At 41.4% G+C, this 14756-nt stretch overlaps 1 protein-coding gene across 1 annotated transcript; it reads left to right on the forward strand.

The window, feature by feature from the left end:
* Positions 1 to 4967: 4967 nt before the first annotated feature.
* SLC26A2 (solute carrier family 26 member 2) lies at positions 4968 to 13803 on the forward strand. The gene is made up of 3 exons (XM_016210604.2): positions 4968 to 5916; positions 7605 to 8334; positions 9307 to 13803. Exons 2-3 carry the CDS (start codon positions 7630 to 7632, stop codon positions 10834 to 10836), a joined length of 2235 nt encoding a protein of 744 aa, XP_016066090.2. The 5' UTR covers positions 4968 to 5916; positions 7605 to 7629; the 3' UTR covers positions 10837 to 13803.
* The last annotated feature ends 953 nt before the right edge of the window (positions 13804 to 14756 follow it).

Raw genomic sequence — 14756 nt, forward strand, 5'->3', positions numbered from 1 at the left:
GAAACCCCGGGAACGCCCACTCAGATGACGCAACAGGGCCCTCCCCCGAGAATCCGGGACGCGTGGCCCTTTCGGTCCAGGACAGCCAATCGCAGGCAGGAAAGCGGCCAAGGGACCGCGCCCCGTCCAGCCCGGCCCAGCCATTGGCTGGGGGCCGCGTCTCTCGCCCACGGTGCCACGTGACTGCCGCGGCTCGCGCGTCTGCTCGCGATTAGCTTTCCGCGCCCCACCTCTGGTGCCGGGTCCCGGCGCCCCCGGGTCCCGGACGGCTCGGCCCCGCCTCCTCGGGGGCCGGAAGATGGGCGGGGAAGGGGGACGAGCGGGTAAAAGGGAGGCCGGTCCAGGGCTGGCTGCCACTGCCCGCGCGGTCCCGTGCCCTCCGCTCCGCGCCGTGGGGGACGCTGCTGGGGGCCTCGGCGCGCCGGGCGGCTCCGACCCCGGAGGTGAGAAGAGGGCAGGGGGCCCGAGAAGGGCGGGGGCGGGGGGAGCGACGCGGGCCTCCCCCAGGTCCGCCGGCTGCTCCTAGGGTCATCTTGGCTGTGTCCCAGGCGTGCGGGGAGGAAGCCCGGACCCACGGTGGCCGTGGACGTCGTGGCCCAGCCGTGGTCGGGGTTATGCCCCGCAGAGGCAGAGGCGAGGGAAGGGCAAGTGTCAAAGCCCCACTCCCCCGCCGGGTCCTCCTGGCCCTGCCCCTGGGGCTGAGGGCTTCCCTCCTCCCTCCAACCCACGTATCACGCCATGTGCCCTGCACCTCGCTGATAAAGGTGTTGCTCTTCGGACCGAGTCGTACGCAACCCAGATATCTGGGAGCAGGACCCGGGAGAATGAGCTGCCTCTCCCCCTCCTTCACAGATGGGGCAACTGAGGCCTGGACACCAGAGAGGACTTGGTGATCTTGGTTTTTAAAATCACACACCTGGTCACCTGGTTAAGTACAGATCAGGACCTGTGTGTATTTCTTGGAGATTCATAGACTAACTTGAAATTCTTTCAGGGATAGATGGGGACCCTGAAGGGACACAGAGAAGACCAGGGTCTTGCCTAGAATTACACAGCAAGTCATTTGCAGAGCTAGGACTTGTACTCCCAAACTCACAGAATATCAGACTGGGCCCTTGCCTTGCACAGATTGGGGACTATGGGGAGTTAGAAGCATTCAGGACCTAAACTCCTTTCTGGTACCTAGTCTAGTTCCAACCCCCACCCCACCCCTTTGTCCCTACGGCTCTGTATATGAAGCCTGAAACTAATGTGATATCCAATAATTGGGTTAAGCAGAAGTTCTTGTTTTAGAAAATAGCCAATAAGAAATGGAGAACCAAACCTGTTGGAAAGAAATGAGCTCACTTTTTTCCTTCAGGACTCTCAAAGGACAGAGACTAGTAACTGTCATTTATTGAGCAAATGCTAAATATCAGGCACTGTTCTAGGTACTTTACTTGTGTGAGCTTTACAACACCCTGCAAGTTAGGTGATGCTATCTATCCCCATTTTACAGGTGAGAAACTGATGCTGAATACAATGAAGTTTTTCACCCAGTGCCGTATTGCTGTTGAACAGTACAGCTGGGGTCTGATTAAGATCATACCCAGTATTTCTCCAAGTTTGGCCTTAAGCTCATTGGCTCAGAATCATCCAGGGTACAGAGTCTTAAATCTCATCCCTGAACTTGCCTGAGAACTTGCATTTTAATAGATCTCTGGTTTAATATCATTGTACTCACAGTGCTATAATGTGCTGCCTCCTAGGGGAAGACCTAGAAATGACAGGGCTTTGCAGAGATCTAGATTAGATTTATTAGGGGTGATTTTTGACCATTGACATAACATTTAGTGAGCATAATCCCCCAGGCAGATGCTTGCCAAATTGTATAACTTCTTTACACAAGCTTGGTTATTGTGTGCAGGGAGTGGAGGGAGAGGGGTAACCCCCCCCCTTTTTTAACACACAGTTGTTAAACTATCCTTTTTCCATTCCTCAACAATACTTGCTAAGAATTTAATAAAACAGCAAGTTATTGCTCTCATGGGAAAGACAGACAATTAACAAAAGAGTAAATGCATGAGAGGAGATGGTGAGAGGGTCAGGGAGAAAAATAAAATAAAGCAAAGTAAAGGAGACAGGAGTGCAAGGCAGGGATGAGCTCTGGAGGGAGGCATGATGGTGGCAGTGATGCTATTTTATGTGTCGTGTCGAGGAAGGACCTGATTAAGGCAGCATTTGAGAGAAATTCTAGCATTCCAGTTAGATGGGCAGCAAAAGCAGATGAAGGCAAGAACCTCCTCAGCTTGCTTGACTATTGTCTGGAATACAAATTATTCTAACCAAAATGTAGCTACAGACAATCCTTTTACCAAACCTTCTTTAAGCAGTTTGTTCCCTTCACTAATTAAAATTAATAATAACTCAGAAATGAGTTGAGGACTTGGCCACAGAGTATTGCTTTAAACTAGCTCCTAAGACCTCTTAGCAAGGAAACAAACTTGGGGGCCATGTAGTATTTTAGAAAGAGAGTTAAGCTTGCAGATTGGAAGGTGAGGTTTGGGAATCTGGTCCTACCAGCTGAGCAAGTGACTAAATTTTTAATTTGCTCATATTAGAGAGAGGAATTCATACGCTGTTCCCAGATTTATTGAGGTAAATGGGAGATGTATATGAAATCTTTTTGAAAGCAGTGAATTACTATTTGCTGGAACTATTTAATTATTTGATCATGATTTTACATTAAGTTGTTTTCTTCTTGGGTATTTTATTTTTTTATATTTGGCTTTATACTAGGATCAGTATGTCATAGTGCTTGTACTACTGATATAAACATTATGGTGGTTCTTTTTGCATCACAGACATAACTGAACATTGCTAATAATTTGTGATAACGGAAAATAAGGAATATTTTTTTGTCCTCATTATATTTATTTGAAACTTCACCGAGATGTTTATTTCCATAAACATAGATACATAGCCATACATGTCAAATGTGAGGCGTCTCGTTAGTGCTGGGTTAGTTGGAAATGAGAATGACTTGGTGTTTGCCCTTAAATGAGAGGCATGTAAACGTAAATGCTAAATAGTCACATGTAATATGTTGGGGAAGCACAGCCCAAGAAGTTTCAGCCCCCTTATCCTATGTCACTTGAGGTGGGCCTTAAAGGATTAGAAAAAGAACAAAGATGGAGATAGAAGGGAAAGGCATCCCAGACTAAAGAAAGAACACGAGCAAAAGCTCGTGATGCTTAAGGATGTAAAGGATGCTTAATGTATCATGAATGGGTGGCTGGGACACTGGTGTGTGGAAGGAAGCAAAAGAAAGGCAATTTTAGGCTCATTCATAGAAGACCATACTAAAGTTTTTAGACTAAATTCAGTAGGAGGTGGGAAGCCATTGCAGATTTTTCAGGAGTATACCTAAATGATTTGGTCTCGTGTTGTAATGAATGCTTCTTTTGAAGAAGAGGCAGCATAGCATAGTGGTTAAAAATGCATGTTCAGTTAAGTGTTTAAGGCTAAAGGATGTCTGCAACTTTCAAGTAGTTCAGGGGAAGAAAAAACCCCCCAAATAAGCCTGTGTGTATGGAGAGTGCAAAAGTGCAGATGTAGCAAAACATCAACAATTGGTGAATTGTTAAATAGGTAAACTGTGAATAGACCTGTGTTCCTTTCGTTCAGCTTTTCTGAAGATATGACAAGTTTCAGAATAAGCATTCCAGAGACAGAAGAGAGTCTGTTTGAATCAGAAAGGCTTTGGTCCCAGGCATGGTTCCCCTGCTTACAAGCAGTGTGAGTACTGGAAAATTATTTCCAAACTGCGCAGGCCTACTTATTCCAGCCTTACTCTCGTGTAACGGATTTTTCCATGTAAGAGAAGAGACTTTTTGGTAGATGACTTGTTCATGTAATAGCAGGTTAATGTTAAGACTTCAGGTTTTCCACAAATTATTTATATTGAGGTTATTTTCTATGGTTCCTATTTATTTCCTCTTCTCTGTCTTCTTTTGGATTACTTAATATTTTCTGTGATTCCATTTTTTCTATTTTGTTGATATATTAGCCATGACTATTACCAATGGGATTGCTTGAGGGTTTATAGTATGCATCTTTAATTTATAACAGCCAACCTTCAAGTGTATAGTATAATACACTCCATTTAATGTATAGTATAAGAATTTTACAATATTATGTTTTCTCCCCTCCTGCTTTTGTGTATGTGAGTGTGTTAAAATATATATTACATAAATGGGCTATTTTAACCATTTTTAAGTGTACAATTCAGTGGCATTAAGTACATTCACAATGTTATATAACTAGCACTGCCATCTATTTCCAAAACTTGAAACAGAAACTCTAACTATTAAGCAATCTTCATTCTCCCCAGCCCCTGGTAACTAGTAATCTATTTTCTATATCTATAAATTTGCCCATTCTAGATATTTCATATAAGTGGAATCATACAATATTTATTCTTTTGTTTGGCTTCTTTCACTCAGCATAATGGTTTCCCCCTCCCATTCTTCCTGCTATTTTCATACATTTTACTTTGTAAGCTATGAACAAAATGCATTTCTAGTTTTGCTTTGAAAGTTATCTTTTAGAGGAATTAAAGATTTTTTTAAATTAAAAGATGAATTTTATTTTATCTTCATATGTTCTATTCTTGTTATATATTGTATAGACCTGGGTTTCCTCTGTCTGGTATACATTTATATAGTAGTGCTGGTCTCCCAGCATTAAGTCCTTTTAGTGTTTGTTTGTCTGAGAAAGTTTATTTCTCCATCTTTTAAAATATATTTTCTCGCCCGGCCGGGCGTGGCTCAGCGGTTGAGCGTCGACCTGGGATCCAGGCGATCGGGGTTTGATTCCTGGTCAGGGCACATGCCCAGTTGTTGGCTTGATCAGTGACTCTCTCATCATTGATGTTTCTACCTCTCCCTCTCCCTCTCCTTTCCTCTCTCTGAAATCAATAAAGATATATAAAAAAATAAATAAATAAATAAAAATAAAATATATTTTCTCTGGGTATAGAATTCTGGGTTGATAGTTACATTTCTGTGATAAGGATATCTTCTGGGTTGTATGATTCCCAATAAGAAGTCTGTTTATATTCTTATATTTGTTCCTGTGTACGTAATGTGTGTGTTTTTTCTTTGGCTGTCTTTAGGATTTTATCTTTGTCTTTTGTTTTTAGCAGCTTGAATATAAAATGTATAGATGTGGGGTTTTGTTTTATTTATTTAATCTTCTTGGTATTCTCTGAGATTCTTAGATGTATAGTTTTCTGTCTGTCATTAATTTTGGAAGATTTTTGGCCATTTTGTCTTCAAATATTTCTTCTGCCTATTTTCTGTCTTTTCCTTTTGGAATTCTAATTATGCATATGTTAGATTGTTTAATATGTCCCACAGCTCTTACATGCTCTCTTACATTACTGTTACTGATTTTTAAATAAAATTCTGTTTTTCTCTTTTTGTTCAGTTTAGACAATTTCTATTGACCTAGCTTCAGTTTCATTAATTCTTTCCTTGGCTCTGTCAAGTTTACTGATGATTGTGTCAAAGGCATTCTTTATTTCTGTTTTTGTGTTTTTCAGCATTTCAGTTTGATTCTTTCTTACAGTTTCCATCACTCTTCTGTGCTTTCTAGTATTAATTTTTATCTTTTTCCTTACCAGATAGCAGCCATATAGGGCAAGATGTGGATTTTGTTAGTTTTTCTTATGCCTTTCTTGCATATCTTAGGTTTGGAAAAGCCTTTTGACCCAGAAATCACCAAAAGTTGTTCCAAAATAGAATGACAGAACATAAGAAGTACACTTGGAGTAGGTAGGCCTGAAAGTGGAAGTGAGAAGAGGGTTACACAGTGGTTGCATTGAGGAATGAAGACCTGCGGTGTGTATCCACCAGTCTGATTGACTTGCTCAGGGTAAGTGGCCATCTAAATCTATTTCTTTTTTTCCCTTATCCTGTTCAGAACAAGACAATCAGAGTAACTATTATTTTACTCTTTTTTAGTGGGATGGCCCTTCATCCTAAACAAAATTAATGTGGGTTACTTTTCCATATCTTGTGCTCTTAAATGAGTTGTGGGTCCTGGATTCTGACATCTTAGTAATGTCAGGTTTATAGAACTTCACAAGGGCCTATTTTTCTTTCAGTTCCAAAACAGAAAGCTTCCTGAGTCCTCTGTCTACTGTGTTTTCTCTCTCTGGCTGTAGTCATAAATTTGTTTATTCATTTATTCTTTCATTCATTCAAACATTTGGCAAGCCTGTTCTCTTAGAGTTACTAAGTTATATTCATTGATGACTACAATGGTCAGCAAGATGCCCCTTCCTCCAGGAGCTGGAGAGACTCCTACTTAACAAGTACAAGGATGTGTGTAGTACTGTAGCGGGAGTGCAGAATGCCATGGGACATAAAGGGTGGAATGATTCATCGGGACTAAGAGATTGGTCAGTGCTTTGTATAAGAGGTTGCATTTTAACTGGGCTTTAAAAACGATTAGGATCTTGACAGGCAGAGGAGGTGGATGGCCATGCTGAGTTCAGCAAGCAGCCAACACAAAGACACTGATTTGTAAAGTATTTGGTAAAAAGTCTATTCCTTTGAGAGCCTGTTGCTTTTCCCTCCTCTTTCACTCTTATTACAAGATTTTTTGTTGTTGTTTCTCGCTCCCCCTTTTTTGGTTAATTTTACCTTCCTCATTTTCCTGTAGTTGTTAGTGGAAGACCTTATGGCACTAGTTCTGTAGCTCAGGACCCAGAGATGCAGGATCACCTGGTTAACCTCCAAGTGGAAGTGCAGGGCCACACTATACTTCTATTTAGAGTGTGGCCTTAGAATAGGAAAGCGAATCTTCATTTGCACCAACAGAGCTGATATGACTCCGTGCTAGAAGACAGTAGAAGAGACCAAAACTTCCAGAGCATGTAGAGGACACTTGCCCAATCAGCCCACCCCATGTTCTTGACATCTGTTTGCTTCAACAATCTCTTATCAACCTCTCTCTACTCTTTCCTACCAAGCAAAGGAATGGTGTTCAAAGACCTAAATTCATTCCGCCCTAGCTTCTTTCTTTTTCCAAAACCATTTATTTTTACTCTTTCACTTGCTCTTTCTTCTTTATGTTTATTTTCAATAATTAGGGAGTTATTTACAGAGTCCCCCCAAATCATCTTTCTTGTTTCAGGAACTTGCAGGTAGGGTGAAAGTTTGGGACCAGATTCTATTTTGCAGTATATCTGGGAGTGATAAACCTGAAAAGAAGACAGTTGATGGCATATAGAAAGGAGGAAATAGGCCACCCTGATACCTTTTCTGGAGAAAAAACTATGGGGGGGGATCCAGGCAGGCATGGAGAAAAATCCTTGAATGATTTATACTCTCAAAAAGTCCTGTATCCAGGGAATTATTTGCTTTGACTTGGATGTTTATGGTCTGTTTGTTTTTTTCTGACGAAGACAAATGAGGCTTTACTAAGGAAAGTGACTGTAAGATACCTACCTCAAAACTGAACTCCTCTTAATGCTCATGAATGACAGGTAGGGCTCTTAAAATGTTGTGCACTGACAGTTACTTAATCAGCTAACTCTGGTATTTTCTCTGCGGTAGGAGGCTAAAGCATCTCTGTCCAGAAATGTCTTCGGAAAGTACAGAACAACATGACCTGTCACCCAAGGACTCACTTGAAGGAAATGGACAATACAGCGCTCCGTCTAGGATCCGCGTGGAGCTTGAAAGGGAATCGAGTCCTGACTTTCAGCAATTTGAGGCCACTAATCAATGCAGACATTATCCTAGGATCCACGTGGAGCCTCGAGAGAAATCAAATACCAACTTTAAGCAATTTGCCATCAAAAAACTACGGAAGAGTTGCCAGTGCAGCCCAACCAAAGCAAAAAATACGATTTTTGGTTTCCTTCCTGTTTTGCAGTGGCTCCCAAAATACAATCTGAAGAAAAACATTTTAGGAGATGTGATGTCCGGTTTGATTGTGGGTATCTTGTTGGTGCCCCAGTCCATTGCTTATTCCCTTTTAGCTGGCCAAGAACCGATCTATGGTCTGTACACATCTTTTTTTGCCAGCATCATTTATTTCCTACTGGGGACTTCCCGTCACATCTCTGTGGGCATTTTTGGAATACTGTGCCTTATGATTGGTGAGGTAGTTGACCGAGAACTAAACAAAGCTGGCTTTGACACTGCCCATATTGCCCCGCCCTTAGGAATGGTTTGGAATGGGAGCACACCATTAAACCAGACATCCGAAAGGATATGTGACAGAAGTTGCTATGCAATTGCAGTGGGCAGCACTGTAACCTTTATGGCTGGAGTTTATCAGGTAAGAAACAAGGGCATGAGTGGTTGTTTCTGATAAAAGAAATCGCTATGCATGAACTCTCAGATCTGTAACGGATCTTAGATACCACAATAATTAAAGCTATTATTTATTGAATGCTCAGGATGTATGAGAGGTAGAGCCAAAATTCAAACCCTGGTTTGACTCTCTAGGTAAGATAAGGCTGCGTCTCTTTTCTCAACCCTAGGCTGCCTCTTAACCAATGAATTTCAGTCAGCCAAATTTTAATTATTTGGTTGTAAGAAATTAGACCAGAAAGGGACCCTAGACTGCCTAATACAACTCCTTGATTTTATATGTCAAAAAACATTGCTGAGTCAGCCTTAACAGGTAGGCAGGAATAGTAACAGAATGGGGATTAGGAGAGGAGGAGTGTGGGAGTTTTTCAAACTATGGGTGACCAGCCCCCCTTTCCTTTAGAATTGCTAGATAGTAGTTGGACTGTTGCAGAGGGAAAAAGTTGAGGAACACTGTATTATCAACCAGGAGAAAGGATTAGAAATGAAATTCTTCTTGGGTCTCCCATAGAACCTGTTAATCTGCCATTCTCATCATGCCCCTGCCTTTGAGCATCCAGGAGTCAGTGCCAGCATTAACACTCTGTTACAGGCAATTGAAACCAGTAAGGGAAGGGAAGAGTAGCTCACTTTATTTGGTGCTTGGATGAGGAGAGGGAGTGGTGTACAGAGTTGTTTTAAGAGTTTAAGAAGGTAGGAATCCTAAATTCTTGTCTCACCTGGGCTAATGAGTAACAGTGTGCTTAGCCCTCTGAGTGTCAGTGAAATGAACCCTGTCTTTAAAATGAGAGGATTGATGCATGAGTGCATTTTTCTCTAGCTCTGACATTCTGTGATGCTCTGATAGTATATCTCCGTACAAAAAATGCCGGGGGTAATACAGGATTTAGAGGCTCCTATCCACTTATATTTAACACTTGTATATCCTTCCTTCCAGGTAGCGATGGGCTTCTTTCAAGTGGGCTTTGTTTCTGTCTACCTCTCAGATGCCTTGCTGAGTGGATTTGTCACTGGTGCCTCCTTCACTATTCTTACATCTCAGGCCAAGTATCTCCTTGGGCTCAGCCTTCCTCGGAGTAATGGTGTGGGCTCACTCATTACTACTTGGATACATATCTTCAGAAGCATCCATAAGACCAATGTCTGTGATCTCATCACCAGCCTTTTATGCCTTTTGGTTCTTTTGCCAACCAAAGAACTCAATGAGCACTTCAAGTCCAAGCTTAAGGCACCGATTCCTACCGAACTCATTGTCGTCGTGGCAGCGACATTAGCCTCCCATTTTGGAAAACTAAATGAGAAATACAATACCAGTGTTGCTGGACACATTCCCACTGGGTTCATGCCACCCAAAGCACCGGACTGGAACTTAATTCCTAGTGTGGCTACAGATGCAATAGCTATGTCTATCATTGGTTTTGCCATCACTGTGTCACTTTCTGAGATGTTTGCCAAGAAACACGGCTACGCGGTCAGAGCTAACCAGGAAATGTATGCGCTCGGCTTCTGCAACATCGTCCCTTCCTTCTTCCACTGCTTTACGACTAGCGCAGCTCTCGCGAAGACGCTGGTTAAAGAATCGACAGGCTGCCAAACTCAGCTTTCTGGCGTGGTAACTGCTCTGGTTCTCTTGTTGGTCCTCCTGGTAATAGCTCCTTTATTCTATTCCCTTCAGAAAAGTGTCCTCGGTGTGATCACTATTGTAAATCTCCGGGGAGCTCTATGTAAATTTAAGGATCTGCCCAAGATGTGGAGGGTTAGCAGAATGGATACAGTTATCTGGTTTGTCACTATGCTGTCCTCTGCACTGATAAGTACTGAAATGGGCCTGCTTATTGGAGTTTGTTTTTCTATGTTTTGCGTCATCCTTCGTTCTCAGAAGCCAAAGAGTTCATTGCTTGGCTTGGTGGAAGAGTCAGAAATTTTTGAATCCGTGTCTGCTTACAAAAACCTTCAGGCTAAGCCGGGCATCAAGGTTTTCCGCTTTGTAGCCCCTCTCTACTACATAAACAAAGAATGTTTTAAATCTGCATTATACAAAAAAACTCTCAACCCAATCTTAGTAAAGGCAGCTCAGAAGAAGGCAGCAAAGAGAAAGCTCAAAAAGGAAACAGTGACTCTCAGTGGACTCCAGGATGAAGTTTCAGTGCAACTTTCCCACGATCCCATGGAACTCCATACCATAGTGATTGACTGCAGCGCAATCCAGTTTTTAGATACAGCAGGGATCCATACGCTGAAGGAAGTTCGCAGAGATTATGAAGCCATTGGCATACAAGTTCTGCTGGCTCAGTGCAATCCCTCTGTGAAGGATTCCCTGGCCCGGGGAGAGTATTGCAAAAAGGAAGACGAAAACCTTTTTTATAGTGTATATGAAGCGATAGCTTTTGCAGAAGAATCTCAAAATCTGAAAGGAACATGTATTCCCAATGGTCTGAGTCTTTCCAGTGATCAGCTGGATAAGTAGGTGGAAGGAGGAAGAATGTCTGGCCAATAGCAGCTTGCACACTTGAAATTTTAACCTGTTGAGTAGACATCCTTCCTTCGAAGCTGATGGCCTTTGTAGATACACAGATGCAGCAGAGCTCCTAGTTAGGATCAGAAAGAAGGAGATATCGTGGTTCTATGCTTTCTTGCAGATAGGAAGTATTCTTGAAATTAAGTATCTATTGAGGTGAACTGTGAAGTAGCCCTTACACTTAATGACCATCCTCTTTGAGGAGATATGTATTTGGACTCTTCCTTCTTCACGGGGTAAAGGGGGGTGAAGTTGGCATTTTACATGAGAAGTGCTGGAGCCTACATCATATGGCTTTTTGGAGAGAGAGTGGAAAGGAGGCAGGGAAAGAATGTTGTGTCTGCTATTGTACCAGCAAGTCAAGAGACCTCTGGAGCCCAAGGTAATAACTACACAAATTTCTTATTTGTACTTCTGCATACCCAGTTTCTGCTTCCCAAATGGCAGTAGGATCTTTGGCTTTTAATAGGAAAGCACCATTCCTTTCCTTAAGGCAGGGAACCGTGGGCACAGGCCCATCAGGAGTCTGATGGCTAGGTATGTTTTTGAAATCCTACCAGTCAATTTCACATTATACAGGACACTCTTTGTAAATCATTTGATGTTTTTGGTCATGCCTTTTTGTTCAGGGTAAGTAGGTAAGCAAAGAGCTTTTCATAACTAGCAAAAATAATGGGAATCCTCCCTCTCTTTTCTGTGATCTCTGTCTGTCCCTGTTTCTGAGTATTTCTCTACCACTGAGCTCTATTTTAGCTTTCAGTAATTCAGTGTATTTTCCATGGAATCTCTCCTAAACTGCTGTGTCTGATTACCAGTGACAAGCTTGCCAGATAAAAGGCAGAATGCTGACTGCAATTCTATACAGCATTTTAAATGAGCTTGAGGCAAACTGTTAAGGACAGATTGCAAATAGGAATGATTGACAGTTTCCCTTAAGAATTTGTTTACTTAGCAGTGATTTTTTTTTTCTTCCCATGGCATTTTAGCAGGGGTCAGTTGGAGACTGACAGTCTTTCTCGAATAGAAGTTACTGTTCGTCTTTCCTCTGCAAGAAAAATTTATTGGAACCAACAGAAAAGAATGCACAGAAGCTTCCATAGGAGCATCAATAATTAATTTGTAGATGTTTTAGTGAAAACAAAGCTAATGTTACTGCCATGAACCCTGTTGATTTACAACAATTATTGATAATAGTGACAGCTTTGAACTTTTTGGGCCACCTAAAACTATTGTGCAAGAGGATTTAGAAGTGTCACATTCATACAACCCAGTTATTTATGATAGCTGGCCACAGGTTGTGGCTGTAGAGAGAGTTCCTTTTGAAAAGCAAGAATGTCTGACATTGGATGCTTAGAGTTCTATATCTGGACCTTGATAGGCTAGAAAAAACCAGCTTTTCCAAAATTAGGACTAGGATACTCATTTATGTGAGATTGAAACATTTACCCACACCATTTAAAACAATAATATTTGCAAAAGTGCAATATCATTTTTTAACCTGCTCCTACATTCTTGCTTTCTGCCCCCAAGCCAGGTTTGAATCCAGACCATTATAGATGTCTAATGCTGTGTGACAGAGTAGAGTACATGTTTAAGACAACTCTATAATTTAGCAAACACTAGCACGGAAAAAACAAAAAAAGTCCAAAGAATTTGAAAAACCCCTTAGAAGAATGGGGTAACAGAATTTGACCTTTACCTAACATTTCTCTCCATATGTGGATATCAACAATTCTGGAGCTTTATGCATTTAGCAAAGTCTTGAATTGTGCTCTGGTTTGTCCCTCTCCCACCCAAACAAACAAGAGATTCTGCTTTTGGTTGCAAGTTATAAAAACATTTAAGATTTCACTGGAATTTATATCTTACCCTTTCTGCTTGGGTCTAGGTCAGCCTATGTGTACACGTTTTAAAATTTTTTTGCTGGTATTTAAAGAGATCAAGCATGAAACCAAAGCTTAATTCACCAGCAAAACTAATGTTTTCATTTCCTTTGCTTTCTTACCCAAAGCCTTGAATTTTTAGTTCATTAGGTGATATTTTACAAGCTTATTAAGGTTCAAAAATATCTTGTTTACTCTAAATTTCATGTCTAAGTGAAATATTTTTTCAGTGCTTATTGACAAATGTACAAAATTCTGAATATCTTAAAATGGTCACTTAATTGAAATGTATTGTGTACACACATTAAAATGTAAGTTAAAAATGTACAACCTTATTTATTTTTAGATTTGCTACAGTCAGAGGGGTGGAGGGTGCCCATGCACAAAGAGACTAAGGATTGACATTCAAGAGATGGGTGAAAGGAATAAACCATTGAAAAGAATCCCTTACCAAACAAAGGAGGAAACAGAGGGACTCAATGGAATAGGATCCAGTCCCTGGTTAGCCCCACACAGCAGCAGGGAGGTCAGGATTAGGAGCCACACCTTAGTTTGAGAGCAAGGTCAAAACTGGGTTCTGTTTCTAGAAAGAGAGGGGCACAGATTCACCAGAGGTGAAAGAGCTGAGGAGCATGCAGTAGCCAGCCTTGGGACAAAGGCCCAGGTTGACCTACTCTGGAACACTAGTGACGACAGTACTGTCTCTGCCTCTGATGGCGGTAAAATGGACAGATATCTAGTTGACAATTACTTTTTAAACTTTTAAATTGGGACCAAAGGAAAACAAGATTTGGGTAGTCTGACTTACTTTTTTAAACAATAGTAGACATTGAAGCCAAATTTGTTGCTAAATTTAGAGTATGATAAATGGTGATCTTTTAAACATGTATTGTGTTCTCTCAGTAATTTGTCATTTAAGAACACATTGTCTGGGTGTTAGCTCTGACCTTAGAAAGGGGCTGCAGTGAATTTCTTGGGAACTTAAAATTGAGTCTAGGAGTTATAATGATAAATTCAAGGTCTATGATCCTTATTAATGTTTTTAATGAATGGTTTTTCTCTGTGTAGTGCAGGGGTGGGGAACTCTGGCCCATGGGCTGTATGTGGCCTGAGAAATCATTTGGTCTGACCCTATCAAGGCAATCACAGGAAGGACTCAAAATTCAATAAATCTAGGAGCTTTTTTCATAGCTAATTTTTAAGTTGGTAATTTTGTATGGCCCTTGAATGATGTTATAAATATCTAAGTGGCCCTTGGTAGAAAAAAGGTCCCCCACCCCTGATATAGTGCTATAGATGAGCTGTAGGTTCTTTTTGCATCGATGTAGATAATTCCTCAAACACTTCCTGAGGATCTATGCAAAAGTCTAGGGCTCTGCCAGATGCTGCAACGATGATACTAAATCCAGTAGGGGGCTGTATGGTAACCCTTCTGGGTGACACACAGTGGTGCTTGGAGGTGCTTTATGGAGGAGTTGAGCTGAGCCTGGACTGAGGTCTGAGCAGGAGGCAAGCAACTGAGGCAGGGATGCCTTGGTCTATTCAGAGAATGATTTTACAGTGACATGGTAAAAACTCAATTGATAGGATTTAGACTTTACCTAATTTTTCTGTTCTTTAATGTTTCTCTCTTATTTTTTCCTCTAATGTTTTCTTTATCTGTTCTAGTGATGCTTTATTTGAAACTGGGCTTAAAAACTGCAAAAGGAGGAAATTGGATCTAGAAAGTTCTTAGGCTCAGAAGTAATTTGGCTTTATTTTTTGTATAAAGATTTTTGTTTGTTTTTGTTTCAAATTATAAGAGAAAGTTTATTTAGAAAGTTACAGAGGTAGTAGAAGTGAGCCAGCTGGGCTGCCTGGGCCCACGAAACAAGTTACAGAAGCAAAAGAAGGGCCCTTGGAGCTTAGGAGAGAGAAAGGCAAAGGTAACTACCTAGAGGGAAGTGGGGGACAGGCATGCTCCCCAGAGGGACAGCACCAGTATAA

The sequence above is a fragment of the Miniopterus natalensis genome, chromosome 4, assembly GCF_054644295.1.
Source record: "Miniopterus natalensis isolate mMinNat1 chromosome 4, mMinNat1.hap1, whole genome shotgun sequence".
NCBI classification, from domain to species: Eukaryota; Metazoa; Chordata; class Mammalia; order Chiroptera; family Miniopteridae; genus Miniopterus; species Miniopterus natalensis.